The 27,292-nt window shown below is 35.5% G+C and overlaps 1 protein-coding gene across 2 annotated transcripts in view; it reads left to right on the forward strand.

Moving 5' to 3' along the window:
* HNRNPLL (heterogeneous nuclear ribonucleoprotein L like) overlaps positions 1 to 26,813 on the forward strand; it is a 52,890-nt gene extending 26,077 nt beyond the window's left edge. For both annotated transcript variants that reach the window (XM_072635832.1, XM_072635833.1), the window contains exons 4-13: positions 6,666 to 6,751; positions 8,425 to 8,521; positions 8,609 to 8,681; positions 12,808 to 12,879; positions 21,465 to 21,682; positions 23,618 to 23,739; positions 24,441 to 24,642; positions 25,246 to 25,303; positions 25,385 to 25,483; positions 26,050 to 26,813. In XM_072635832.1, the coding sequence (XP_072491933.1) occupies positions 6,666 to 6,751; positions 8,425 to 8,521; positions 8,609 to 8,681; positions 12,808 to 12,879; positions 21,465 to 21,682; positions 23,618 to 23,739; positions 24,441 to 24,642; positions 25,246 to 25,303; positions 25,385 to 25,483; positions 26,050 to 26,105 (1,083 nt within the window). In that variant the 3' untranslated portion in view covers positions 26,106 to 26,813. The remainder of the gene's footprint in view (positions 1 to 6,665; positions 6,752 to 8,424; positions 8,522 to 8,608; positions 8,682 to 12,807; positions 12,880 to 21,464; positions 21,683 to 23,617; positions 23,740 to 24,440; positions 24,643 to 25,245; positions 25,304 to 25,384; positions 25,484 to 26,049) is intronic.
* Positions 26,814 to 27,292: the final 479 nt, after the last annotated feature.

Raw genomic sequence — 27,292 nt, forward strand, 5'->3', positions numbered from 1 at the left:
ATTTCTACCTTCATAGTGATCTTCTTATGTAGGCCTCCTTTTCTCTGGCACAGCCAGTGTTTTGGTATAGGCCTTCATTGCCTCATACTTGGACTAATAACTTGCATGTTATTGACTCTGCAGGTGTTTTCATTGGCTGTCCCCCATGCCTGGAATGCTCTTTTTCCTTACCTCCATCTCCCGGTTTCCTTCAGATTGCCCCTAAATTCCCTGCTTCTGTAGGAAGCCTTTCTTCATCCTTCTTAACATTAGTGCTATTCCTCTGAGGTCATTTCTGTATTTATTCTGTATATGTCGTATTTCTATGCAGTTGTTTGCTTGTTGTCTCCTCCTGCTAGAATGTGCTTGCCTTGAGGGCATGGATTCTTTTTTGCCTTTATATATGTCCTCAGCATTTAGCACGGTACCTGGCACATAGCTGGCATTTAATAAATGCTTGTTGACTTAAATATAATAAATTGTTCCAGTAAGGCTATAACACTGCACTATTAATATACTATAGGATCCTTTTCTAGCACCTCAGATAATGGGTCACTTAGCGACCTCTTTCAAATATGATCCTGTAGTGGGTAGTTAGAATCCCAGTTAGGTAGTTTGCATACTTAATAGATAGAACTTTGGAATTGTGTGACATGGGATTGGATTGTACGACATGGGATATACTGCCCCTCCCAGTATGGCATGCCCTGAGCAGAGAAGGTGCGATCTATGAGCAAAGCAGAATTGAAGTAGCTCAAAAGAAATTCAAGATGCACAAATTTAGAGAATCTACCTCAAATGTTTACATGGACTATTTGTGCCCAACCTGTGGGAGAACATTCCAAGCTCATAATGGTCTGATCAACCACAGTCTGACACACCGTAACTTGTCTCTAACATAGTGATATCATTTTGGTCCTCTTTGAGAATGAAGAACAAAAACCAACCATTATCTTGCTACAACTTTAAAGAGCTTTACTTGCCATAATTAAAGTCATTCATTCTTTGCTTCAATTGAACCTTTACTATGTGACCATCACAAGAACTAACATTTCTGTCTTCCCAGCTTTGAATCTAACCACAGATTGCTTCCCTGTCTATAAATATGGCTTCCTTAGGCCCTGTGACTCATTTTTTCCAAGTCTGGTTTTTTGGCTAATTATTTGGTTAGCTATTTTTTGGGCCACAATTCAGCAGGTATTTATTGGAGCATGAGTAAGTGAATCCAATACAAAATGAAAACAGTTGAGTGTTACTAATAGCTGGGGAAGTTAACCGAGGTACCTACTAGGAGAGCACTTGGAGTTGGGTCGGGAAGAGAGCTAGGTCTTCCAAGAGGCAGAGATAAAGAAGGAAAGCATTTTGGCTATAAGACAGGTGGGAGCCAGGATGTCATATATGGAGTAATACAAGGAGATCAATTTGGCTAGTGCAGAGTGCTAAGAGGAAGAATGTAAAATCAACTGGAGTCAGATTATGAAGATATTTAAATGCCAAACAGAGGGGTTTGTATTTTATTGTAGAGGTAATAGGTAGCCATGGGTAGTGGCATGGTAAGATCTGTGCTTTTTGGTAACTAAGTGGAAGAAGGATTGGAGAGGGAAGAGGCTATTGAGAGAAAAGCCATTTAGAGGGTTATTGCAATAGTCCAGGTAAGGTAATGAGAGTCTGAATCACAGTGGTCGGGATGTGAGTTGACAGAACACAACAGACTTGAAAGATATTATGGTAGAATGGTCAAGATTTGGCATATGATTGGATATGGGGACTGGAGAAAGGAAGGATTTAGGATGGCTTTGAATTTGCAAACTTTCACTTCCTCTTCTTTCACTCTCTTCTAAACCCTTATTGCTGACTTGATTGATCAACAAAAACTACACTCTCCAGTATTACCAGCAGTCTCTTAATTATCAACTTTAGTGGCTTTTTCTCAGTCCTCATCCTTGACTTCTTGGCAGTATTTCACACTGTTGACCACCCTGTCTGTTTAGATGTCCTCTCTTTTCTATGTTTCCGTGATACTCTTCTTATTTCTCCCACCTGTGTGATTGTTCCTTCTCAGTCTCATTTCTTGGATCTTCATTTCTATCCTGCCCTCTAACTATACGCATCCCTTTAGGCTTTGAACCCTTTTCCTCTTTTTTCCTCTATACTTTCTCTCTTGGTGATCTCATGAGCTCCATTGAATTCAGTTGTCTTCTGTATGCAGATGACTTGAAGATCTATATGTTTATCCTCACCTTTAGTCCTATGTCATGAACTGCATGTCGGACATTTTAAATTGGCTATTTCAGGGACATCTCAATCTCAACATGTCTAAAATAGAACTCATCATTTTCCCACTCTTCTTTTGAATTTTGCTATTATTGTTAAGAGCACCACCATCATTCCAGTTATCAAGGTTCATGACCTTAGTGTGTTCCTCAGTTCTTTACTTTCGCTCTTATCACGTATCCCATCAAATCTTGTCATTTCTATCTCCAGAAGACTTCTGAAATACACCTTCTTCTCTACACTCACATAGTCACAACCCTTGTTTAGGCCCACATCACTTTTCATCTGGATTGCTGCATTAGTTTCTTTTAATGATCTCCTTTCATGAAGTCCCTTCCTATTCCAAACCATCCTTAAGAGAGCTGCTGAATTGATTTTTCTCAAATTCAAATCTGACCGTATCATCAGCCTACTCAGTAAATGCTATTGGTTTCCAGTTACTTCTAAAATCAAATAAAAGTACTTTGGCATTTAAAGGTCTTTGAAACTTGACTCTTTTCTGCCTTTTCAATCTTTTCACATATACTTTATGATTCAGCCATATTGAACTTATTTGTTGTTCCTCATATAAGTTGCTCCATCTTCCATCTGTCATGCCTTTGCCCTATCTTCTATGACTAGCATTGTACTTCATTCTTGTCTCTGCCTCTTAGAATTCTTGGCTTTATTCAAGACTTACCTGAAATGATATGTGTGGCAGGAAGTCTTTCCTGGTGTCCCAGGCTGTTAGTGCTCTCTCTCCAAAGTTGCCTGATACTTACACTGAATGTATCTTGTGTATACCAGTTTATGTATGTGTTCTCTCTTCTATTAGAATGCAGACTCTTGGAGGTTAGGGATTGCCTTTTTTTTCTTTTTTTACAACCATTTGTATCCTTAACACGGTGCTTGATATTAAATACTTAATGAATGCTTGATTTACTGACTAGAGGAATTCTGAATAGAATTTGGGAAGTTAGGACGATGAGTATGTACAAGGGGAAAGAAAAGTACTTAAGTTTTGAGTATGTTAAATTTAGTCATGGCTGTTGGTGGTATGGGATTATAACTCAGAAGAGAGATGTTTGGAATATTCTCTTTCCTTATTCATTGCCGTTTTGGAATCCTTAGTTCTTTCTAAGACTCAGCTAGGGTGACCTCACCTACAGGATAGCCTGGGAAATCAAGGGGAGGTAGAGTGACTATAGATTGAAATAGGGAGAGAGAATAGGTGTAGGGGGAGGTAGGGGACAGAGTAAGGGGGCAAGTGAAATGATAGTGAAGGTCCAGGTCACAGGTCAGATGAATTAGAGTTGTAGATTTTGATTCTTCAGATGGGTACCTGTGGGTGATGATGAAATCAGAGGCATGATCATCCCTCTGTATGACTGAGGAGAAGTGAAGATACAGACCATGAGAATTGAGGTTGGTGAGCTGGGAAATGAGGGTATTTGAAAAGAGTATAAATGTTAAAGTTGAAATTCTCAGATATAAAGGGTAGTATTTAGGTTGGAGATGAATTTTTTAGGTTCTATTCAGCTTTGTTTCAGTGTGTGGTAGTACTTTATTAAAGGTCATGTGTAACCTTTCTTTGTTTTTGTTTTTTTACCTCTTCAAGCCTAAAAAATCCTATTCATTTCTGAAAGCTGTCAGTTTTCATAAAAGCTCTGGATATCAAAGTCTAGGTAATTAGAGGAGTTCATGTTATTGTTACTCTAGATTTTCCCCCAGAACAATAACCTCTGATTCTTATAATGAATTTAATGGACCAATTGCATAAAGGAGATACATGTTATTGTGCTTGTCAGGGATATTATGGAGATGGTGCTTGCTAGTATGCAGATTGAACTAGGTGACTTCTGAGTTTCTTGTAAGTGTGAGCCAGGTATTGACCTTGAGAAAGGAGAGAGAATGCCTCCAAGGCCCCAATAGATAACTGTCACCAGGCTCTGGATTACCAGACTCAGATTATGTCTGGATGATGTGAGCCTCAAAGGAGCCAAAGTTATTGAATGGCACAGGTAGGAGGAGTGTCCTCCTCCTGGCCCAAGGTAATTGTTGAGATAATCATCGTTATCTTCAATTAACCATTTATTAAAGATTTACTGTATGCCAGCCATTGTGCTAAGTGCTAGGGATGCAAGAAAAGCAAAAAAGAGTCCCTGTTCTCAAGCAGCTCCCATTCTAATGGAAGAGAACATACCATCAACACTGTGCATACAAAATAGAGATAAATGGGAAGTAATCTCAGAGGGAAGGCATTAGCAATGGTGGGGATGAGGTAGGAGGGAGATGAGAGAAGATACATCCAGTTGGCCAGGGACACAAGCCAGATTTCCATGATTGCAATAAGGTGGAATGATCATGAGAGGAAAGTGTTTACTATGTCATAAGGTACAAAGAAAGGATAAGGGTAGAGCTGACCTGGTTGAACATTAGTCAGGAAGTGGTAGCAGAGGAAGGCAGGATAGACTTGATCAATCCCGGAGATTGTGAGTGGAGGATAGCTAGCTAGCCAGCCATAGGAAAAATTATCACACCCCTCCCAGGAATGATAGTTGAGACTCAAGTCTCTCTGCCTAGAGTTGATTTAATTTATCATTCCTCAATGTCAGAGATATCGCTCTTATTCAGGTGTATCTGGAACAGGTTCTCTCTCATTGTGGTAGCTCTCCTCCCCTTCTTGAGTAAAATTTCCCGCAATTATTCTGATTGCTGGACAGGTGCAAAAGGAGCTTGACTTAAAAGCAAGGGTTAAATATAATATTTTAACAGTTTAACTTTGGCACATTCGCTATGTATTTCTTCACAGATAATGAAAATTCCATTCCTATCTATTAGGTTCCTGTGTCTCTCATGTAAATATTTGCTTACTCTCCTGTAAGGATTCTCTTCTGGAAGTAAAGAGAAACTAGTGGGGAAACAGAGGGTTGGCTCAAATTAGGTTCTTTGCAAAGTTGCTTCAGAATTAAGAGGATATTTTATGGTAGTTAGTATTTTCCTTCTGTAACTTCAGGCTCCTTGCTGTCCTTGTATAGGACATACCATCTCCTGTTTCTCTCTTTGAACAGGCTATCCCTAAGGCCTGGAATTCTTTCCTTCCTTACAACTTTTGGAACCTCTGGTTCCTTTCAAGACCCAACCGAGGAGCCCTACAAGAAACTTTTCCAGAGTTTCTAGTGCTTCCCCTCTTCCAAATACACCCTCCACTAATCTGTGTACACAGAAGCTTCTCAAAGGCAAGGACTTTGTGTCCTTATTATCTGTCACAATATGTGCTTGATAAATGCTGGTTGATTTGAATTGTTGAACAAGGGGTTGGGGGTAAACCATACCTCATTATCATCAAGGAAATGGTTTTGATTGCCAGCTACCATTTCCCACAGTAATGATTAAAGCTTCCACAGTTCTCAGTCATGTAAAGGAGAGCAAGAGAAGTAGCAGTAGGCACACTGTTTACTAACTTTACAAACCTGGTATAATAAATGAGTTCAGTGCTACATATCCTGTTCTTAAGGGACACACTTACACACCACACTCTTTGCTTACCATTTGCCTCTGGAGTATAATTAGTAGCTACCTTAAGTAATTGGTAGTTTGTCTTTCTGAGTAATTAAAGATAAAACATCACTTGCATGTCTTAATATTAACTGATTCTCAGAAACATTGGAATATCCTTTTAAGTGAGATCCTGGACACAGACTACTATACTAGTTGTCCTTTGTACGTGATGACCCTGTTGACATGCACTTACAACCTGTGCTTTTAACTTTTTTCAGCAGTAATGGTAGATTTGTATTCTGTCTACCCTCAGCTCTTGTTACAAAGGCCATGTATTTGCAGACTTATCTGGTCAGACAGGTCAGTTTGTAGCCATGAAACGAAACAAAGTGAACTGGTCTACCTGAAGCTCAAACCAGGGATGTTCTCTTAATGGTGAAAATACCATGAATACAGCAGTTCAAAAAATCTGTAGTCCTTATCTTAACAGAGTTGACATTTTTAGGAGGAATAAGTGGATAAATGCATAGCGTACTTGATATTACTTTTGCTGATCAACATTTATTACTTTAATTTTGTTTGAGACAAATACCCATTTGGGTCTCATATCCTTATTAATTGTATATCCTTACTGCCTATACTTGGTTCATTTTCTCTTAACAGTAATTTTAGTTGAATGTATACTTTTGTAAATGGCAAGAAACATAACTATATTTGTATTTAGAGACTTTTTTTTTATCAGATTCATGTAAACATTTTAAAATATTTTTGTAATTTAGAAAGTTCCATGTAATTGATTTTGTTGTTTTTTTAAGGGGAAAGTCAGGGTATACTAATTTCCTTTTAATTGTAGTAATAATATAACTGAATTTTATAGCATGAATACTTTGATAAATACAAAACTTTTGCTAAAATATTTTTTTCCTTCTTAGGATGTTTTATATACAGTGTGCAATCCTGTTGGAAAAGTGCAACGGATTGTCATATTCAAGAGAAATGGAATACAAGCAATGGTTGAATATCCTTTATTTTATATTTGTAATTTATAACTATGAATGTCTCATCCAGATGTTCATAGTTTTAATTGCTTCAGAAATTATTAAACAGGATATTTCCTGTTTCATTTCATAAAAGTTTATATATAGCATACTTTTTAAAAAGCATAAATTGTATATTTTGTGACTTTAATACAGTGTACTTAATTGTAAGATTCTGACAGTAAAATGAAGCTATGTTAATATTTTAAATTATAAATTTTTTTCTAGTTTTAGTAAGAAAAATTTCTTTGTATAATAGATAAACTATATATTGTACCCCCCTTGAAGTTCACTATAAATTAACTTTGTTTTAAGTCAGACTTTTAAGAAACTTTATTATGAGACCTTTGGAAGCAGTAGAAAATGACCTACTAATATGAGTCGTTTAGCATTAATTATTGAGCAGCCTAACTTTCGGCCAGAGGAATTAAAGCAGGATTTCTCTCACAGGGTTGTTGTGACAATCTGGGGAGATAAGTTGTGTGTCAAGTACTTAACAAGTCCTGAAATTCTGTTTTAGTGTGAATTATTGTTATTTGTTCAGGCCTTCATTACTTCTCTTAGACTTTTGTAATAACCTCCTAGCTGGCTCTCCTGCCTTGAGTTATTTTTCTCCAAAAACCCTTCACACCACTGCTAAGGTATTTTTTTTTTAAAGGTATTCTTAATGTATAGGTCTAACTATGTCACTCCCTGTGCAGTGTTCAGTGGCTTCCATTGTTGATCTAGTAAAATGTAAATTTTTTGGTTTGGAAACTCAAGGCCCACCACAACTTTGTTCCAACCTGTCTTAGTTCCCTTGTCTCATTACTTCTTTTCATATTATGGGGCAGAGCGCCATTTCACAGTCTTAGCTTGCCACAATTTCCTTATCACAGTTTGATTTGAATTGGTTCTATGTGCCTCTATGTATCCATCATGTCTGAAAGGGCCTTGTCTTTTCCCCCTTTCCCCTGAGCTCTGAAAGTCTTTTCCTTCCAAGTCTGGTATAAATTTAATTTTTCTCCTCTCTCCAAATTAAGTAGTTTTTCTGTCCTTGAATTTCTTAATGCTACTTTATTTAGATCTCTTAAAAACTTGTAATTTGTATTGTATGCATCTGTGGGTTTTGTAAGCGATAAGATTTAGAAAAACCTGTCATTCTTTTTACTAGATAGCAGATTGTATAGGGCACTGGTTGTGTTTTGCTTTGTTTTTATACACTTAGTGCCTGAATATTTTTGTAGGGTTTAGCATATTGTAATCCAGATTTTTAAAAAATGTCCTTTTGGTTGTTTTAGTATTTTCTATCTGGAAACCATGCTTCACATACTCTAGTAAGATTTTAGAAACTTTAAATTAGTCACAGATTTTACCTGTGTAATTCTTCTTATGTTATATCTCCATACAATTCTATAAAATATTTGTGTTGTTGATTTTTGTTGTTTTAAATTGGAATTAGAAGAATAGAGGGGAAATTAGATTGCCTTTTTTTGTGTTTTGGGACTATAGACATTAAAAACAACAACAATTTCCATTTAAACCTTTTCTAACCACTTTTGCTTAGTGAAATCCTTTCCATATATGTGAGAGATTTCAGATTTTGTTGTGCCTTCTTCCAAGAAAGGAGAAAAAAATAAGCATATCTTGTACAAATTTCCTTAACAAAACTTATGTTTGAATCAGTTCTTTGTGCCCAGAAAGCTAAAGCAGCCCTCAATGGAGCAGATATATATGCTGGATGTTGTACACTAAAAATTGAATATGCAAGGGTATGTATTTTTTAATCAAGATTTCTTCAAAGCAATGTTTATGTTTTAGCCTCATGCTTTTGACTTACTGTCATTTAATTTCAACAGCCGACACGCCTAAATGTTATTAGGAACGACAATGACAGTTGGGACTACACTAAACCATACTTGGGAAGGCGAGGTAGGTGTTTGTGTATTATAAAATGTAAATGTGTATGCTGGCATTTTTATATGCAGTTAGTTTTCTTTTTCTTGCAATGAACATTAGTTCAAATGAGATCTTGATGGTGAATGCATTGTTTCAAAAGGCCATCATGTAATCCTGGAGAAATTAACATTGAACATTAGCACCCCCTCCTGGTGAGTAATGAGCTATCATGTAGTTCAACAAGGAGCCCCCACATGCAGGCACGCCCGCAGTTCCAGGACTTGCATTTCTCCAAGCAGCTCTCACTCTTTGGAGGAGAGGAAACTGATTCAGAATATTCCTTACAAACTTGCACACTGCTTCTCTATGGAAAGGACTTTCCCCCCAAGCTGGACAAGGCATTAAGAAGGATAGAGGACTCCAGCAGGCTGACTCTACACTTCATCATGCACAACATCGGCATCAGCAAAAAGCCCTCTGAAAAAACTCAGACTTGCAATTCACCTTGACTGCATACTGCACGCACCACCACCACCAGTTTTAAAGAAGGACACTTAACAGTACTTCAGACTTGCATGGGATGAACACCACTATAGACTGTGCCCATTTATTCAATTGTATGTGTATCGGTCTAATCTCCCTTAAGGTTGCAGTTGTAGATCTTAACATTTCATTAAAGGAAAGTCGATAAAATGCAGAGTTTATCTACAATGTTGTAAATGGTTTTGCACATTACTGTAATTAGTTCTTTATAGTTTTGATTAAAATTGTTATATAGCTAATGATCAGGATTAATTTACCCAAAGGCCTTGGGCTGGGAGAGGGGTGGGTAATACTTAATAAGTCCACACAGGTATATTAAAGGTAAAAGGAATAGGAAAGTGCCCACTTGGTGCAGTTAAATTACTTTTACTGGCATAATCTTAACTGTGGACATTGAACAAGGCTTTATTCTCACACAGTAATTAAAAATATGCATCATTTGTAAAAATAAAAAAGACAGTTTGCTGTGTAGATTGCATTTTGTAAAGTGGCTGTTCATAAAAGTTGTCACTTTCTGTAACAATTTTTAGTAGACATTACTTATGTATAATTTGTATAATTTTTAGAAATTTAAGAGGTTGAAAGTATCATGTCTATTCAAGGTAGAATATATTTAAACGATAGATAATATGAAAGCAAAGGCTTTAATTCATCTGAGATGCATATTCAACTATTTTATAGAAATTCTGAATTTCATCAATATAGATTTGATTCATAAAATTGTCAAAATAACTGTGGTAATGCTGGAATATACAAATTAAAATGTGCATCTTGTAAAAGGCTAACAAGGGGGCTACAGTATTGGCTAGTTCTTACCTAGACTGTCAGCATTTGAACTAGGTTTTAAAAATTTATTTTAGTAAATCTACAAAGTTAAAAAAAGAAAAGCAGATTCTATTACAGTATCCTAACTATGTTGAGTGGTAGGTGCTTAAACAGCATAATCTAGTAAAAAAGATTGGGTGATTGTTTATCCATTTATTTACATTTTTTGGCCCCTTGAATGACAATTGGCCCTTAACTTTAATATCTAGAATCTTAATTTGCATGTTCATGGGGTTACAAATATATTTTTTTTTGTTACTCAGCTTTGGCTGAATCTCATGTTTTTCTGTGAAGTATAGGTTTTGGCATGTGTTAATAAAATACTGAAAAATTAAATGCAAATATTGAGATGAGTGGTTGATGAGAAACCTCTTATTTATATTAGTTTTCATAGTTTAACTGTGAATTATTATTACTCATTTAAGAGATTTGTATAACATGGAATTCAAACCCTTCATGATTATCAACCAGATTTTTTATTTATATGCAGTTGCCTAAACTACCTCTGATGAGATCATGGGATCCATTGAAGTATAGATATTAAAATAGTATTTATAGATTTATGTATTTTTTTTAACTGCTTGTCTCTGTGTCTAAGAAAAGCTCATTTACTCCAGTTTAATTGTTTGTTAGATATTTAAATAGTGCCCTGCTAATCTATCTGAGGAAAACTGGGGGAAAAAAAGAGTTGTAGTTATTCTTCGAAAGAAAAAATTCTCTATTTTTGACTTTTTAGCTCTATATTGTTTATAAGTAATTATTTTTCTTCATTGTTTTTAACCTTTATGATAGACACTGGTTCTATTTTAGCTGTTGTTCTTTTAAAAAATCTTATTTGAATTTCTCTGCAAAAGAAATAAGAGCCCATTAATACCTGGGCTTATTTCTTTTTCTGTCTCCTTTTAAATCTTTACTAAGTTTTTAGAAATTTTTTTCACTGAATTTTTTTTTTTTTTGCTTTATGCATTTCCAACTTTTGTCCTATTTTAAATGTATTTGGGAATTGCTGGTACTAATGTGAGAAGTCCACAAATAATAAATAATATGTCAAATCCATAGAATCATAAAAAAAAAGAAAGAACTATAGAAATTATCTAATCCAATTCCTCATTTCTTTAGATAACAGAAGAATTGAGTGGTTAAATAACTTGCTCAAGATTTCATAGCCAAATAGTCTGTGCTAGCACTGGTTAACTGACTAGGTTAATTCAGTTTAATTAACTTCCAGTCTTCCACCTTGCCACTTTTGATATTATTAGAATTGAATTATCTAGGTGCTACCTATAATTTCTGTAAAGATTACTAATCAGTAATGTTAAACTTCCACCTAGCACAGAGTGAATGTAATTACTAAGTAGTAACTGTTTCTGTTTTACCCAGGAACCCTGAGGGTCTTCCCCTCCCAGTTTGATTTTTTTTTTTTTTTACTAAAAGGGCCATCCCTTGAGTATCTACTTAAAGAAACCTATTCATTGAATGGGTGTATCTCACTCAAACTGAGAATGTGATAAGACCTTAGCCTGAAAAGGGCCAGGGTCTCACCTTGCATCCTGGGCCATCTCCGATTGTCCTGATGAATATCAGGCCACTGGACCCAGATGGCTCAGGAGAAGAAAGTGAGGTTGGTGACCTTGCACAGCCCTCCCTCACTCAAATCAAAGTCAGCTGCAAGTCATGTCATCATTTTGATGTCATGGTCCTCTTCAAGAACGAAGGACAAACACAAAGTTCTACTAGATAAGGTGGGGAGAGATAGCTCTCCAAAATTGAAAAATTGAGTTTTTCTCATCTCCCATGGAACTCATTTGCTCAAAGTATGTTAAGCATCATACTGGCAAAAACCTAAGACCTAGTTAAAGACTTAAATATTTAAATTGAATCAGATTGATCATAGTATCTTTATTTGGTCAACAAACCTTCTAAAAATTGTGTAATGAGGTTTTAAAAAAAAACTAACCAAATGTTCCTGAAAATTTTATATCAAATTTTACTTTAATGACTAGTTAAGTTTGGTAAATCTGATATAGCATCTCTGGAGTTTAGTAAAAAATGTTTTGAGAGTGTTTTATTGCTCTCATCCAATAATGTTGACCCCTTGGTTAGCTTTATCTGGGTATATTTAAACTGGGGGTTGTTCAAGGTATTTCCTGTTGTTAAAGTCAATAGAAACTGACTTTTGGTTATAGTTGAAATCCTATCCCGTGGTACCATATGGGCTAGGAATGTGCAATTCTCAGCATTCTCATAAATCACTAGGTATTTGTAAATATGTATATGTACATATAAAATACTCTCTGTTTACTGATTGTGAAACCATGTAATACAGGTTGTTGTTGGCTTATGCTGAAACTTCTTGAAAGAAGCCCACTTTGAAAATGTGTTGCTGTTGAAGCTAATAGTATGATTCAGGTACTGTCTTTCAAAAGTCCTGCACTTACAGCTTGTTTTAAAGACATACATTGGTAAACCCTGTATGATGTTAACCTTTAGCATGGCGTACTTTGCACTTATTGAAAATTATCCAACCTTCCATTAAATTCTAAAGTGTTTGTATCTGCTATTGGCCAAAAGATATTTTCAAGTTAAGTGGAATTTGTTAGACAGAAAAAATTATTTATCTAAACTTTTGGTGTTAAACAGATATGATTTGTGTTTAAATTGAATATGAATGGTTTTTAAAAGTTAACCAGGAATCAAACTTCTTTCTTTGAATTGTAATACTATGTATCCGGTATGAGACCATTATCAAGTACACAGGATTGTTAAAACCACTTTTCTACTTCTGTGTTAGATAGAGGAAAGGGTCGTCAGAGACAAGCCATTTTGGGAGAACACCCTTCGTCCTTTAGACATGATGGATATGGTAAGTTAATGAAAGTAGATGGAATGTAATAGAAAAAATTGAGAACTGATTTTTTTTTTTGATGTTTTCTGATGCAGAATGGTGTGTGTGTGTGTGTGTGTGTGTGTGTGTGTGTGTGTGTGTGTGTGTGTGTGTGTGTGTGTGTGTGTGTGTGTTGTCTCCTTTAAATGTAAGAGAGGTATAATGGACAGAGAACTGGTCTTGGAGTTGGGATGACCTGTGATCAGGTCCTGCTTCTGACACACATTGACCTTGCGACCCTGAGCAAATCATTTAACCTCTCTTAATTTATTCAGTATACACTTCTAAATGTACAGATTGTTTTCTCAGATAAAAGTAAGCACCTTAAGAATGTGGATTGTTTTAGTCTTTGTGCTCACCAGCATCTATTACAGTACCTTGAAAATAGTAGGCATTTCTTAAATACAGTTTTCCCTTCCACATTGTGACTGTACCCATCACAGTTTCAATATATCATGGGTCAGCATAAGACATTAAAAGGAGATTTTTGGGGAGTTTTGTGGAAGCGGCGGATGAGACACGAAAACCAATAGACGACACAAATCCTATAAATTTTACAAAAAGATACTGTGAACACCCCATAAAAGAAAAAAAGAATTCAGACAACTTCTCTAGAATGAAGGGAAGGTCAAAAAAATTATACACAGATTTAACAGATTGTGGAGGCGCAGCCAACTCATTAAGACTCCCGGGCAGGTTATCTGCATTGGTGGAGAGGGTTCCTTCACTGGGAGTTCCCTATATCAATGAAATCAAAAGTTTGGCTTAAACTCCTCCGGAAGCCCACCTCCAATCTTGGAGGTAAGGTCATTGTTATTCTCTCTTGATGTTTATTTATGCAGGTTCTCTATTATAATGGATTCTTAAGAAGCTATGTATGTTCTTTTGTAGTGTTAAATAACATGCTTGAAGTAAATGGGCTTTTGATTAGGACTAAATCTTAAATGGTATGGTTTCGTAATATAGCCTTTTTTTTAAAACTTTTTGGATGATAGGTTTAGAGCTGGAAGGGACCTTCAAGGTCATCTCATTTAGTCCAACCCCCTCATTTTATAGATAAGAAAATTGACTTACCTAATATAACATAAACAGTGACAGGCAGAAGTTGAAGCCAGGTCTTCTGACTCCAAAGCTGGTGGTCTTTCATTGTATCATGCTAGTTCTTATAGCAGAAAAAATCTCATCTAGTTTAAGTTGTTATTACTGCCCTTCAGTAGGTTATTCTTCTATTGGCATTTTTGGCTCTAGAAAACTTCAAGTGATATACTCCAGACAGGAAGGATGGAGTGTTTGTCTATATCATATAGAGCATATATCATCCTGCTCTTGCCAGCAGGAAGTGAGGAATGCTATTGATAAAATATTTTATTGAGATTGTACAAATTGGCACCCGAAGTTACTATAATAAGTACTTTTCAGTTTCTAGCAAAATATTTTCATGTTATTGTGAATCTCTCTTATATGAAACCCACAATAAATTATCATTTAGGCATCTCTGTAGTATAGCAGAATAGATGTGGAATCCTGGACATGGGGTCAGGAGGATCTAGGTTAGGATTTAGCCTTACACGCTTAATAGTTTTATGGCCCTGAATGGCCCCTTAACATCTCTGATCCTCAGTTTCTTGTTCTGTAAAATGGGGAATAATAATAGTGTTTGACTCACAGGTTTATTTTGATGATCAAATGAGATTTTATATATATAGATATTGTGTATAATATTTATATTTATTTGTATATATTTAAATATATAAATAAATAGAATTTATATACACATATATACATACATACACACATATACATAGTGCTTTATAAGCCTTAAATCAATACACATATGTCAACCATAATTCTGCTTTTGTTTAGAATATCTCCAGTGACAAGATTTCCTTTCTCTTGCTGTCCCTTCCAGTTTTCTAGTATTTCTCTTAAATTTTGAAATTCTAATGTGATACTCAGCTGTAGTTTGGATACTTCACTTCTCTTAGTTCTGCCTATGATTGCGTTATCTTTTTTGGATAATTATGTAACACACTTAACTCATTGAGCTAGTTAATCTGAGTTGTTTTCTTGACCCATATCTCTGTTCCAATTTATATTTCATATATAGTTGATTTTTTTTTTGGAAACTGAGTGCAGGATTTTTCATTTGTAGTCATTTTCCATCTTGTTAGATTGGACCCACTGTTCTGGTGAGCTAAACTTTTTACATCCTGATTCAGTTATCCAGTTTAATAGTTACATCTTTAACCCTTTCTTCCCTCACCTCCCTTTGTTGTCAAATCTTTAGATTTGATAAGTGTACCATGTGTGTTTTTCTCCAAGCTCAAAAGCAGGAGGTCTCTACCACTAAAAAAATTCCTCCAGGTTAACATCCATCCATTAATCAGCATTCTTTGGTTTTAGTCATTCAATCAGTTATTCAACAGCTACGCAAAAAAACACCTCCCCTGATTAAGAAGAAAAAAGACCATGTAACAAATATACAAAATCAACCAAACATTCTTGAGTGAGTGTGTGGGAGGAGGCAGCATGGTACTGGGAAGAGAAGTCTGGATTTGGAGGCAGAGGACTAAAATTGTGGCTCTGCTACTTACCTGTGAGACATTGGGCAAGTCACCTAACTTCTCTGGGACTCAGGTGCTTAATCCATAAAATGAAAGATTGGACTAGATGACTTCTGAGGGCTCCCATCCAACTATAAATCTACAGTCTTTCTAGTTTAAGATTGCTAGGTTGCAAACTTATGTGTCTAGAAGGACATTATTGCCCTGAACAGAAATAGGGAAGTTTGAAAAGGGGGTAGGGTTAGGATAAGGAAGTGGCAAGAGAATTCCATTTTAGACATGTTGAATTTGTTATTCTAATAGAAGTGTCCAGTAGGCAATTGGTGATGTGGAATTGGAGGCTAGGAGAAAGACTAGGTCTAGATATACAAATTTAGGAATCATCTGCGCAAATATGATCATTGAATCCATGGGATCTGATAAGATCACCAAGTGTAAAGAGAGAAGATTAGGGAGCTAAGACAGAGTCCTGGGATATACTCACCAGAGGCAGCATATGAATGAAGATCCAGCAAAGGAAAAAAGGCAATCAGAAAGGTTGGAGGAGACCAAGAGAGAGGGCAGTGTCACAAAAAACCAGCAAGTATGAGAGTATCTAGTGTCAAATGAAGCAGAACAGTTAAGGATTAAGGAGAGGCCATGAGATTTGGCCATTAGTATATCATTGCTTACTTAGGAGACAAGAGTTTCTTTCAGTTGAATGATGAGACTAGAAGCTACATTGCAGAGGATTGAGAAAGGAGAGGAGAGAAAGTGGAAGTTTCAAGTCTAGATCACTTTTCTGTTTTGCTATGAAGTGTGTAGTGCTATAGGATAATCATTTGAGGGGACAATGGTCAAATGAAAATTTTTTTTTTATGAGTATGGGAGACCCAAGTATGTTGGTAAAAGCAGGAAATGATTTGGGAGCTAGGAAAAGATTGAAGTACTATTTTATTATCTTTCTTTTTTTTCCCCAGGGTTTCATGAAGGTCACTCTTTTAAGAAAAAAATTTTTTTTTAATGAAAAAATTTTATTTTTGTTGTCTTCTGTCTCCCCTGATTAAAAAGAACAAAGCCCATGTAACAAATATACAGAGTCAATCAAAACATTCTTGCATTGGCCATTTCCAATACAATTTTTTTTTTTTTGCATTATGACTCTTATCACTTCTCAATCAGGAGACTAAGCTAGCATGTGTATGTAGTATATAGGCATGCTTCATCATTGTTCCTCTGGAATGGGATTGGTCATTGCATTGGTCAGAGTTTTGTTGCCATTTTGATAAATTGTCCTGGTTTTGCTCACTCCCCTTTGCACCAGTTTATGTAAGCTTTCCCGTTTTCTGAAACTCATAATTTCTTAGAGCAAAATAATATTCTGTTTCATTCATATGCTATAATTTGTTCAGTCATTCCCTCCCACTTCATGGGCACCCCCTTGGCATTTCTTTGCCATTACGAAAAGATCGGTTACAAATATTTTCATTCATATGGGTCCTTTTCCTCTCTCTTTGACCTCCTTGGAGCATACACTTAGTAATGGTATTGTTCTGGGTCAAAGGGCCTGAACAATTTAACAATTTTTGGACATAGTTCCATATGGCTTTCCAGAATGTCTGGACCAATTCACAGCTGCACCATTAATGCATTAATGTGCCCGTTTTTGAACAGTCCCTCCAGCATTTGTCATTTTCTTTTTAACAGCTTTGCCAATATGATGGATGTGTGGTGAAACCTCAGAGTTGCTTAAGTTTTCATTTGTTTAATGATTAGTGATGTGGAGCATTTTTTTTCATATGCTATCCATAGGCTAGATTTCTTTAGAAACTGCTTCTTCAAATTCTTTGACTATTTTCTCACTTGAAGAATGGCTTTCACTCTTATAAATTTGAATCAATTCCTTATATATCTTGGAAACAACACATTTATCAGAGAAACTTGCTGCAAAGATTTTTTTCCCTTAGTTACTGTGTCCCTTCTGAAGCCTATTATTATTTTTGTTTGTGAATAACCTTTTCAATTTTATGTAATCAGAAATGTCCATTTTATCTTCTGTGATCTTTTGTACCCTTTGATTGTGAACCCTTTTCCTATCTATGGATGTGAAAGGTAAATTTCTTCCTTGCTCCTTAAATTTATGATGACATCCTTTATGTCTAAGTCGTATCCATTTGGAGCTCATCTTAGTATATGAGGTGAGATGATCTGAACCTAATTTTTCCTGATTTCTACCAAACTGTTTTTCAGTTTCCCTGACAGTTTTTGTCTTATATTGAGTTTTTACTCCAATAGGTTTTTGGGTTTATCAAATACTACCCTCCTATATTTGTTTGCATCTATGTATTATGCTCCTATCTATTACGCTGATTTCTCTGATTCTTAACTAGTTCCATCATTTTTTGGGGGTGGTGGTGGAAGTGGAGGAACAATTTAAAAAATTTATTTTATTAGTACTAATCATACTTGATGATTACTACTTTGTAATAGAGGTTAAAATCTGAAACTGCTAGGCCTTCTTCATTTCCAGTGAACTTCTTGACCTTTTGTTCCTCCAGATAAATTTTGTTATTCTAGCTCTTTAAAACAATCTTTTGGTAGTTTGGTATGACACTTAATAAGTAAATAATTTAGGTAATATTATTGTTGTCATATTGTCATAATTGACTCTTTTAATTTATTCTTAGTCATTTTTGCTTTATGAAGATTGTTGACCATTTTAGAGAAAACAGAAGTACTTTATGACATCCATTGACTGTTCCATCTACTCCAAGTAGTGAGCATATCATTTCAACCCCGAAAGTTTTTATTGCCCTTCAGTATTTTTTCATCACCTGTGCTATTTTGGAGTTGTCTTTCCTGTGTTTTTTCTTAGGTCCCTTTTGTATTCCACCTCTGATTGCAGGACCTTGCTTCTATCTTTATTAGGTATCTGTATGTCTGAGTTCATTGGAAGGTGTACTTGTGTAGCCATATCAGTTTCTTTACATTCATAGGCTTTAGAGTAGGAAGAGACATTGGAGATCCTCTCTGCGAACACTTTAATTTTCACAGATGAGATAATTAGGACTCAAACAAGTTAAGTGACTTTCTTAGGGTCACATAAATATCAAGTAGTAATAATGACAGGAACCTACATCTTCTGTGTCCAAATCCAGCAGTATTTCACCATGTTTCCTCGTGCTTGCATATTGAAAAACATCTAAACTCCATACTCTAGCATTAAAGGACCCTGTAACATCTGATTTCATCTCACTTTTCTGGCTTATTTGATACTGCTTCCCTCTACATATGCACCCTAGTCTATTCAAATTGGGCTACTTATCCCCAGACCACACTTTGCAGTTTCCTACCTTCATTCCTTTGCCCACATTTTATGTTTCTTGGAATGCCCTCTTTTTTGCTTCATTGTCTGTTTTTTTCCGATTCCTTTCTCTCTCCCTCTTCCCCTCCTTGGGCCCTGAATCTACCTCACCTAGAATTTTGTTTAAGTTTTACTAATTTGAAATATTCATGCCTGTGTCACAGATCTCCCCACTAAGCGAAATAAACTCCATGAAGGTAAGGACTTTTGTCTTAGCTAAATTTTATATCATCCCAAACACTAACATAATGTGCTTTAGATCAGGACCTCTTAAAATTTTTCCACTTGCCACTCCTTTTCACATTTTGGCAGTGTTTGTTGGTGTTACATGGCCTGAGGGCATGCTCAGTGCAAAGTGCTAAGGCTGCCCTACAGTTGCAAGATGCAGCATGGGCAAAGCACTGCCAGAAACAGTTCAGATTCAAATTCAGTACGTGTTTGATTTTAAATTCATTTTTGGTTGTTGCACATTCAGAAACCTTTTACTGTTGCCAAATTTTTTACAACCCCATGGGGTCACTACCCATAGTTTAAAAAGCACTGCTCTAGATGGTAGGTGCTGTTTAAAGGTTTTGTCTTGAATTGTATAAAACATCTCAGGCTTTCTACAAGAGCAGGGCTGAACTTTGAACTAGTGCTTCCCCATTTTCTTTTTCATAGTGTTCATTTGGGATTATGTTCTTAGAATTTGATTCTTGAGAGCCTTCCATCCCTCTTGAACTGTATGAATCATAGCAACTAGGATAAAACCTGTTTTTTGTTTGAACTTTTTTGAAATCTCCATCTTTGAAGTCTAGAAGATATATACAGATTATGTTCAACCTTCCCCTCCTTGACCATTCTGAACTTTAAGATGATACAGTCACACTTCAAATTTTTTTCATTACATGTCACCAGTCAAATCAGGTGCATGACCTTCCCTCACTTCCTTCTGAAAGTTAAGGTTAAGTAGGCCATATCAAAGATTTTTTTATATTGTCTGCTTTTAACAGAAAACAGCCTCAAGAAGATGCCTGAAATCATCTGTGTGTGTTGGGTAAAGTGGGCACTGTGGAAGCCTTGGTTGAGCCAATACAAGTAACCGTAATTCAGCAGTATTCAAAAGATGCAGCAGTTTGTTAGCGTGGAGAAACCTCCAGTGGAGGAAGTCATTCCACAGACATAGATTGCAGCTTGTCTATATCTTTGTAGATAAATCATAGGGAGTTGTTTCAGGATGCTAATTAAATGATTTGCAAGTGATTGGTTGCACAGCTAGTACCATAGATGGAATTTGAACTTGACTTCAAGGCAAGACTTTTATCCAGTAGGAGCTAAGCTATACTGTCTCAAACAGTAGTGAGACAGTACTAAGTACAGAAGTTTGTTTGCTTTGATTCCAACAAGATTTTTCTATATCAGCTGCTAGTGAATGACAAGTTTTTTATTCAGAGATGAAGACTACCTTTAGGGAATTTATAGTAACTCATGATTTGCCTGTCATTATCAGAGAGTGAGTAGTGCCACATAAGTGAATTTTCCAAGCAACTGAAGTTTTATTTTTCTAAGCACTAATTTTATTAATTAAACAATTTTGATGGAAATTTCCCAAAAATGCATTGCATTTTTCTTAACCCTCTTTAAAACAGAATATATACAATACAACCTAACCTTGTCTTGGTGATTTGTTATTGTAAAAGTCATTAGTTATACTAAACTGTATAACATGAGTGTATAGGCAATGTCTTCTAGCAGTATTGAAGGGAAACTGCAGTGCATCAGAGAACCTAGTTTCAAATCTCAATACTTGTTGGACCTTAGGCAAGTCACTTAATCTCCATGGACCTCAGTTTCCTTATCAGTACAGTAGTATCTGAGGTTTCTTCCAAGCTCTAGATCAGTGATCCTGTAAGTGTTGAAAGATAATTGCTTTTTTTCCAAATTGCCTATGGTGATATGTTTTGGGTTGTTGTGTCTACTTTTTATAGGGCATTGTGTTTGTTCTGGCTGTTTTCATTATGTCTGCCTCTGATAGCTCTTGAACTCTCTCTCCTGCTTTCTTATTGACTTGATGACTTCTCAGGGTGGGGTGATCAGGTAACAACAGATCTATGATATGGAGAAATAGGCTCCTGTAAATCATGTCCACAAGCACATTGTTGTCTCTTATTTGACTACTGAGACAATTTTAGGTTCTATGTAGGTTGCCCAGATAAATGAACTATAATTGTATTTGGTATTCATAGTTTTCTTAGATTTCATATTAGTCATAGAACCCAGAAGAAAGTTCATTGCAATGAATTCTACTCTCCAAGATACAGCTTATAGGGAAGTCATTCCTCCAGTAGAGCAGTAAGGTGGCCAAAGGTCACCTTATAAATCAAATTATTATCCAAAGATTCTTTTTATACGATATTAGTTATATTATAAAAATGTGTAATTTGTAGTTTAATGCATTTAGGTCAGTGTAGGATCAACATGATATAAATTAATGGAATTCTTTTGTTTAAAATATATGCTTTAAAATTAAGCCTTCAGAAGTATTTTAATGAATATTTATATTTTCTTCATGATAAACTAATTATAGGAAATTACTTTTAATAATGAAGCATATCCACTGAAGCTTTTACAAAATGAAATAAGTAATAAGTGCTTTTTTCCCCCAATCGTTTTTGTAGGTTCACATGGTCCATTATTGCCTTTACCAAGCCGTTACCGAATGGGCTCCCGAGATACGCCTGAACTTGTTGCATATCCCCTTCCGCAGGCTTCTTCCTCCTATATGCACGGGGGTAATCCCTCTGGTTCAGTTGTTATGGTTAGTGGGTTACATCAGCTGAAGATGAATTGTTCAAGGGTCTTCAATCTCTTCTGCTTGTATGGAAATATCGAAAAGGTAAACTTCATGAAGTGACCATTTGTTGCTGCACTATCTAATTAGAAGTCCTGAAACTATTCCATATTGGTATATGTGTACCAAATATACAGTGCCCTCTTCCTCATTTATTCTTCCTGTTCATTCATATTAGAACAGTATTATAAAGGTGACAAATAAAACTTCTTAAAACCACAATAGATCGTTAGCTTACTTAGGTCCTAATAATTTTAGTTGGGCAGTTAGGAGACAGAGTGTAGTTTAGCCTGGAGTTGGGAAGACCTGAGTTCAGATCTGGTCCCATATACTAGCTATGTGATGCTGGGCAAGTCCTTTCACTTGTTTGCCTTATATTTCACAAATGAGGTTTGTGAGTCTCAAATGAGATATCTGCCTAGTGCTTCGCACGATACCTGGCACATAGTAGATAAATGCTTATTCCTTTCCTTTCCCTAACTAAGCCCTGAGAATTACATATTTGACAACTTAACTGACCTTCAAAAAAAACCCATGTTTTAAGATGAAATTCTGGTTCAGTGATGGACTGGCTATCTTTGGAGGATTTTCAGCACTTTCACTGAAAGGTATTACCTGAATCACTTCAGAATGATGAGTTTTTTGTTCCGAGTTCCTCTCAAAGACCATCTGCTGAACTGTAGATGGTTTCTGATATGGGTCAGTGGAAGGAGGACTCACCTCAACAAAATCACTGATATCACTACTGAAGGAGGTGAACTGAGCCCAGAAAAATTTCCTCTCTCTACCTTTATCTGTGTTCACTCCAGTCTTACTGTAATGCTTCAGAGATCAGTGATTTGTTGGGACTGGATCCTGTCAACTCCACTGAAACCCTTTATGATTTGGCATATATATTCTGACTTGAACAGGTGTTTATTTTCTAAAACAAATGTTAATTATCACACGTGTGATTTAGTGACCCCCACCATATTTGATTGAACTAAATTTTAAAACAAACAAAAAACCCAAAACCTACCTTTTCTAATAGTATTTAATTGGTAACTTATTTCAGTTTTCTCATTAATTGAAGTATTGAAGCCTTAATATTGACAAGTAAAGCACATTAATTATGCATCAGTGTAATCTTTAAAGATCTATGTGTTGCTCACTCAGGTCTTTTGAGATTTACTGATATTTAATAGTGTCATTTTACCTTGGGGTCTTAACTTCAGATTTTGGGGTTGACATTAATTAGCTAATTTAAGGGAAAAACTTCAACCCCAAACAAGTTATACCAGGATTTTGTTATTGCTTTTCAACTTGTGATCTGTATGTGCATGTGTGTATATGTGTGTGTATGTGTGTGGGGGGGGTTGTGTGAAGCATATGTCATATCAAAACTGAAAAACAATAAAGATTGTGGAACTAAAATTTAAGAGAAATTGGTGCTTTATGACATTTTTTCACCTTTTATTGTTTAGACCTGTGATTTCATTGATGGAAGAAACTCCTGGCAAGGATATCCCTTCTATCAGTTCATATTGCTGACTATTATGCAGTTTAGAGTTTTCTGGGGTATTGAAATGTTGTGTAATTTGTCCTGGGTTGTTACCTGACCAGTTTATGTCAGAGGAAGAACTTAGGCCTAGGTCTTTTTGATTCCAAGGATTTCTCTCAAGCCATTATACCTTGCTTCCTCTTAGGCATTCTATTTTATTTTATTATTAAGTTAGAAGGACAAGAAGGTAAATATTTACAGGCTGCCCATTTACAAGACATGTCATTGCTGGGTAGTGGCTGTAGATTCTAGTCTAACACTATTCACTTTCCATTGAATTTTGGTGTAAATGAAGCAAAAATGTCAGTGACATACCAGAATAAAGTGAGAATTCAGATGATCTTCATGCTTCGTTTTTAACCATTTACTCATAGCTTCTTTAAATTTGATACAGAATTGTAGAATTAATTAGTTACCTTTTTTTCTTTTAATTTTGACAGGTAAAATTTATGAAAACCATTCCTGGTACAGCATTGGTAGAAATGGGTGATGAGTATGCGGTAGAACGAGCTGTCACACATCTTAATAATGTCAAGTTATTTGGAAAAAGACTTAATGTTTGGTAATTTATTTTAATAAACATGTATTAAATGCTGCTTCTCTAGCTCTTGATAGTTCTGTAGTTTTTTTAAGAATTGGAATTATTTAAGTTTTAACTTAATTTTTTTAGAATTCAGAGCATATTTGAAATGAGTTCCTTGTGCTATTTTACAGTATTTAGTTAGAAAACTTTTTCTTGAGCTGACCTTTTAGTCTTATCACAACAGACTATGCTAAAATGGCAGCTTTTAATTTAATAAATATTTCTTTAAAATATGCTAGTACTAATTAGTACTAATGAGCATGCACATGCACCTTTCTCTGAACAGGTAGGGAGCTACTGACGTAGACTACTGCATACCATGTTGGACTTGATTGATGCATTTGCTGAGTTCTTTTGTTTTCTTTTTCAATCTCTTTGTTAAAAGGGAGAGAGATATTGGGAAGTGAAGGTGCTATAAAAATAAAAGAGGAATTTGTTTAATTGATTAAAAAAGATTTCTAATACAAGAAAATATTCAATAGATTTGTATTTTGGTTGATAAGCAAATAATAAGAACAATCAGAACCTAAACTAATTATTCATTTGTTTAAATAGCTAAATTTACTTATAATTTGTTTTCCTTAGTTTTACTATAGTATATATCCTAATATTTTGGGTTAGGTTGCTGACCTTTATTTAACAATGTGTATTCTGTATTTTTTTTTCTTTTTGATGTATAGTGTATCTAAACAACATTCAGTTGTTCCTAGTCAAATATTTGAACTGGAAGATGGTACAAGCAGTTACAAGGATTTTGCCATGAGCAAAAATAATCGTTTTACAAGTGCTGGTCAGGCATCTAAGAACATAATCCAGCCACCCTCTTGTGTGCTGCATTATTACAATGTTCCATTGTGTGTTACAGAAGACACCTTTTCAAAGGTAGGAAATAATTGGCTCCTAAAAATACAAATGTTAAGTGTAGAATTTGTATCATTTGCATCCCCACATCCGTTATGGCCCACTTGTTGTCTTTGCTCTTCTTCTCAGCATTTCTTTGGAACCGTTATAACACTAAGAGACTTTAATGAGGTGTCCTACCCCAGCCCCCTCATTTTATGATTATGAGTTTCTGACTGAATTCTCTTGGGGAAGGAGGTAGAGGTTGAGATGAAATGTGTATGCTCCTGTGCCAATGGAATTACTCCTTTTCATCTACTTAAGTTTGACTTGAAGCAAAATTGTGCCCATCCTTATTTTAGGATCACATTTTAGGAATTGCTTCCAGAAATTACCTAATCTCCTAGAGAGACATGGTATTGCTATATATTCCAGCCCATCAGAGTACATGGTATTTATCATTGGTTATTCAGTAAGCACTAAGTTGGTTACTTTATGCTGTTTTTAGTCTTTTTACTTGGTGATAAACACTTAATTGTGAGAGCCTAACCTACACTCTTTAATGCTATTTATTTTCTGGAAAGAGAGCATATTTTTTTAGACTTATTTTTCAGAAATTTTTTTCCTGTTTTTGTTTCCTTACAGTTATGTAGTGATCATGAAGTTCTCACATTTATCAAATACAAAGTATTTGATGCAAAACGTAAGTGATTTGCTCTGTTGTTTTGTTTTTCTTGAACTGTTGGTTATGACAAGACAACAACAATTACATTTTATCTTATAGCTTCTGCCAAAACACTCTCTGGCCTGTTAGAATGGGAATGCAAGACGGATGCAGTAGAAGCCCTTACTGCCCTTAATCACTACCAAATAAGAGTTCCGAGTAAGTCAGACAGTTCTTACGAACCTGTACAATTTGTGCCAGGCTGTTATGGTGCTGTGGGACGAAGTTACAGTATGTTGTTTTCACATAGAATTATTTTTCACTAATTCACTTAAGTATCTTGTGCAGCTCAGAATCAGCCAAGTTTCCTTCAGTATTCTCTGATGTTCTGAGGTCAGGCCAAGCCTTATTCTAGGACAGAGTGAACCATCTGCATGCTTTTCCCGACCTCATCCCACAACCTAGGGAAGAAATTGTACTGTTTGGGGGCTTAGTGTTGGTGATGTTCTCAATTTTTGAAAAGTAATATTTGATGCAAAGTAAGCTCAGGGCAGTGGCAGCAGAAAACTGAAGCTTGAACTTCCTTCTTCTTTCAAGGAAAAGAGCACATACAGTAGACTTCTCCTTACTCTAGGATTTTTGCTTTTTTCCATTCCTGTTTCTGTTCATTTCCTAGATAAAGAGGGTCAATAAAACTTGTGCTGGAGACTCTAGAAGTTAAATTGCCAGTTGTAGGTGAAGCAAGTTCAGAATTAGCCATTGACCTTGATTTTTCATTTTTACAGATGGTTCCAATCCCTATACGTTGAAGCTCTGCTTCTCTACTTCATCCCATTTATAAGAAGAGAAGAGGACAGCATGTTAGGAGCTACATTCATCTTTCTTTACAATTTTCAAACTACACTTCCTTTCCGAAATCTAAAGTGGTTGATCTAATGTTGCCTTGCTCTCTTAAGACCCTGTATTTTGTTTTATAATAAACAGATTTCTTTTGGCCTCACGTGAATTTGCTGTAAGCTTAAATACTGTTTCATTTTAAAATAGTATAACTACATAATATGTAGAATATCTGCTTCTGCATTGTAGATTATGCAGTTATATTGTTTCTAATATTATTAAAAAAAATTTTTCCGCAGTTGGAAATGTATTTGCATTCTTAATGCCAAAGACTTGCAGATATCTTTCCATTGTGAATGAAATAAATTTGGCAGGTGAAAGTCTTGCTTTTTAATATGGTAGAATCCAATGTTATCTGTTTAGTTATTTAGGTATGTCACAGTTATCCACATGAAATATAACTTGTATTTATAAAGTGTGCTCATCAGGCTTCAGGATAACATGACACATGGTGAATTTTAAATACTACAGATATACTTGATTTTATATTTCCAAGAGGCTAATAGACAATATGAATACCCTTGTACAGTATTCACTCAAACTTATTTAAATTGGTGTATTTTTTTTAAGCCATTGTCCATTTGTGTTGACATGCTACTAATCTGTTGCTAGTTCCAGTTTGGGGATTTTATAATTAAAGTTTCAACATTGAGTTAGTGTGTTCATCTTCATTTGTTGCATGTGACTTAATCTTGCATATACTTTCAATGCTTGTTAAGAATTTAATATAGAAAAAACTGATGACTATCTGGAAGGAATCCTATAAGGCATTTATTTTATATGCCCTTTGCACTTTGAGTCTATGCTGCTGTGAATTTCAGATTGTGTGAGGTGTGCCTCTTCCCCATGCCCTCTCATCCCCACAGGCTAAAACATTATGTGTTCAGAACTTGAAAGTGTAAAAGGCCTGTGGTAGATTTATTTCATTCAGTTATTTTTATTTCACTGAAGTAAAACTCATCATGATTGTCCAGTAATTAAAAACTGTTTTCAGCAGGTGGACTGTCTTCTTCGAATGAGTTAATGTGGTGGATACAACTTGGTTGAACAAAGTATGTGGGTTACTGGTCTTTGGAAAAAATGTGTGCCTTCCATGTGTCTACAAGTTTTATCCAACAACTAAAAAGGAAG

This window comes from Notamacropus eugenii, chromosome 1, assembly GCF_028372415.1.
Source record: "Notamacropus eugenii isolate mMacEug1 chromosome 1, mMacEug1.pri_v2, whole genome shotgun sequence".
NCBI lineage: Eukaryota > Metazoa > Chordata > Mammalia > Diprotodontia > Macropodidae > Notamacropus > Notamacropus eugenii.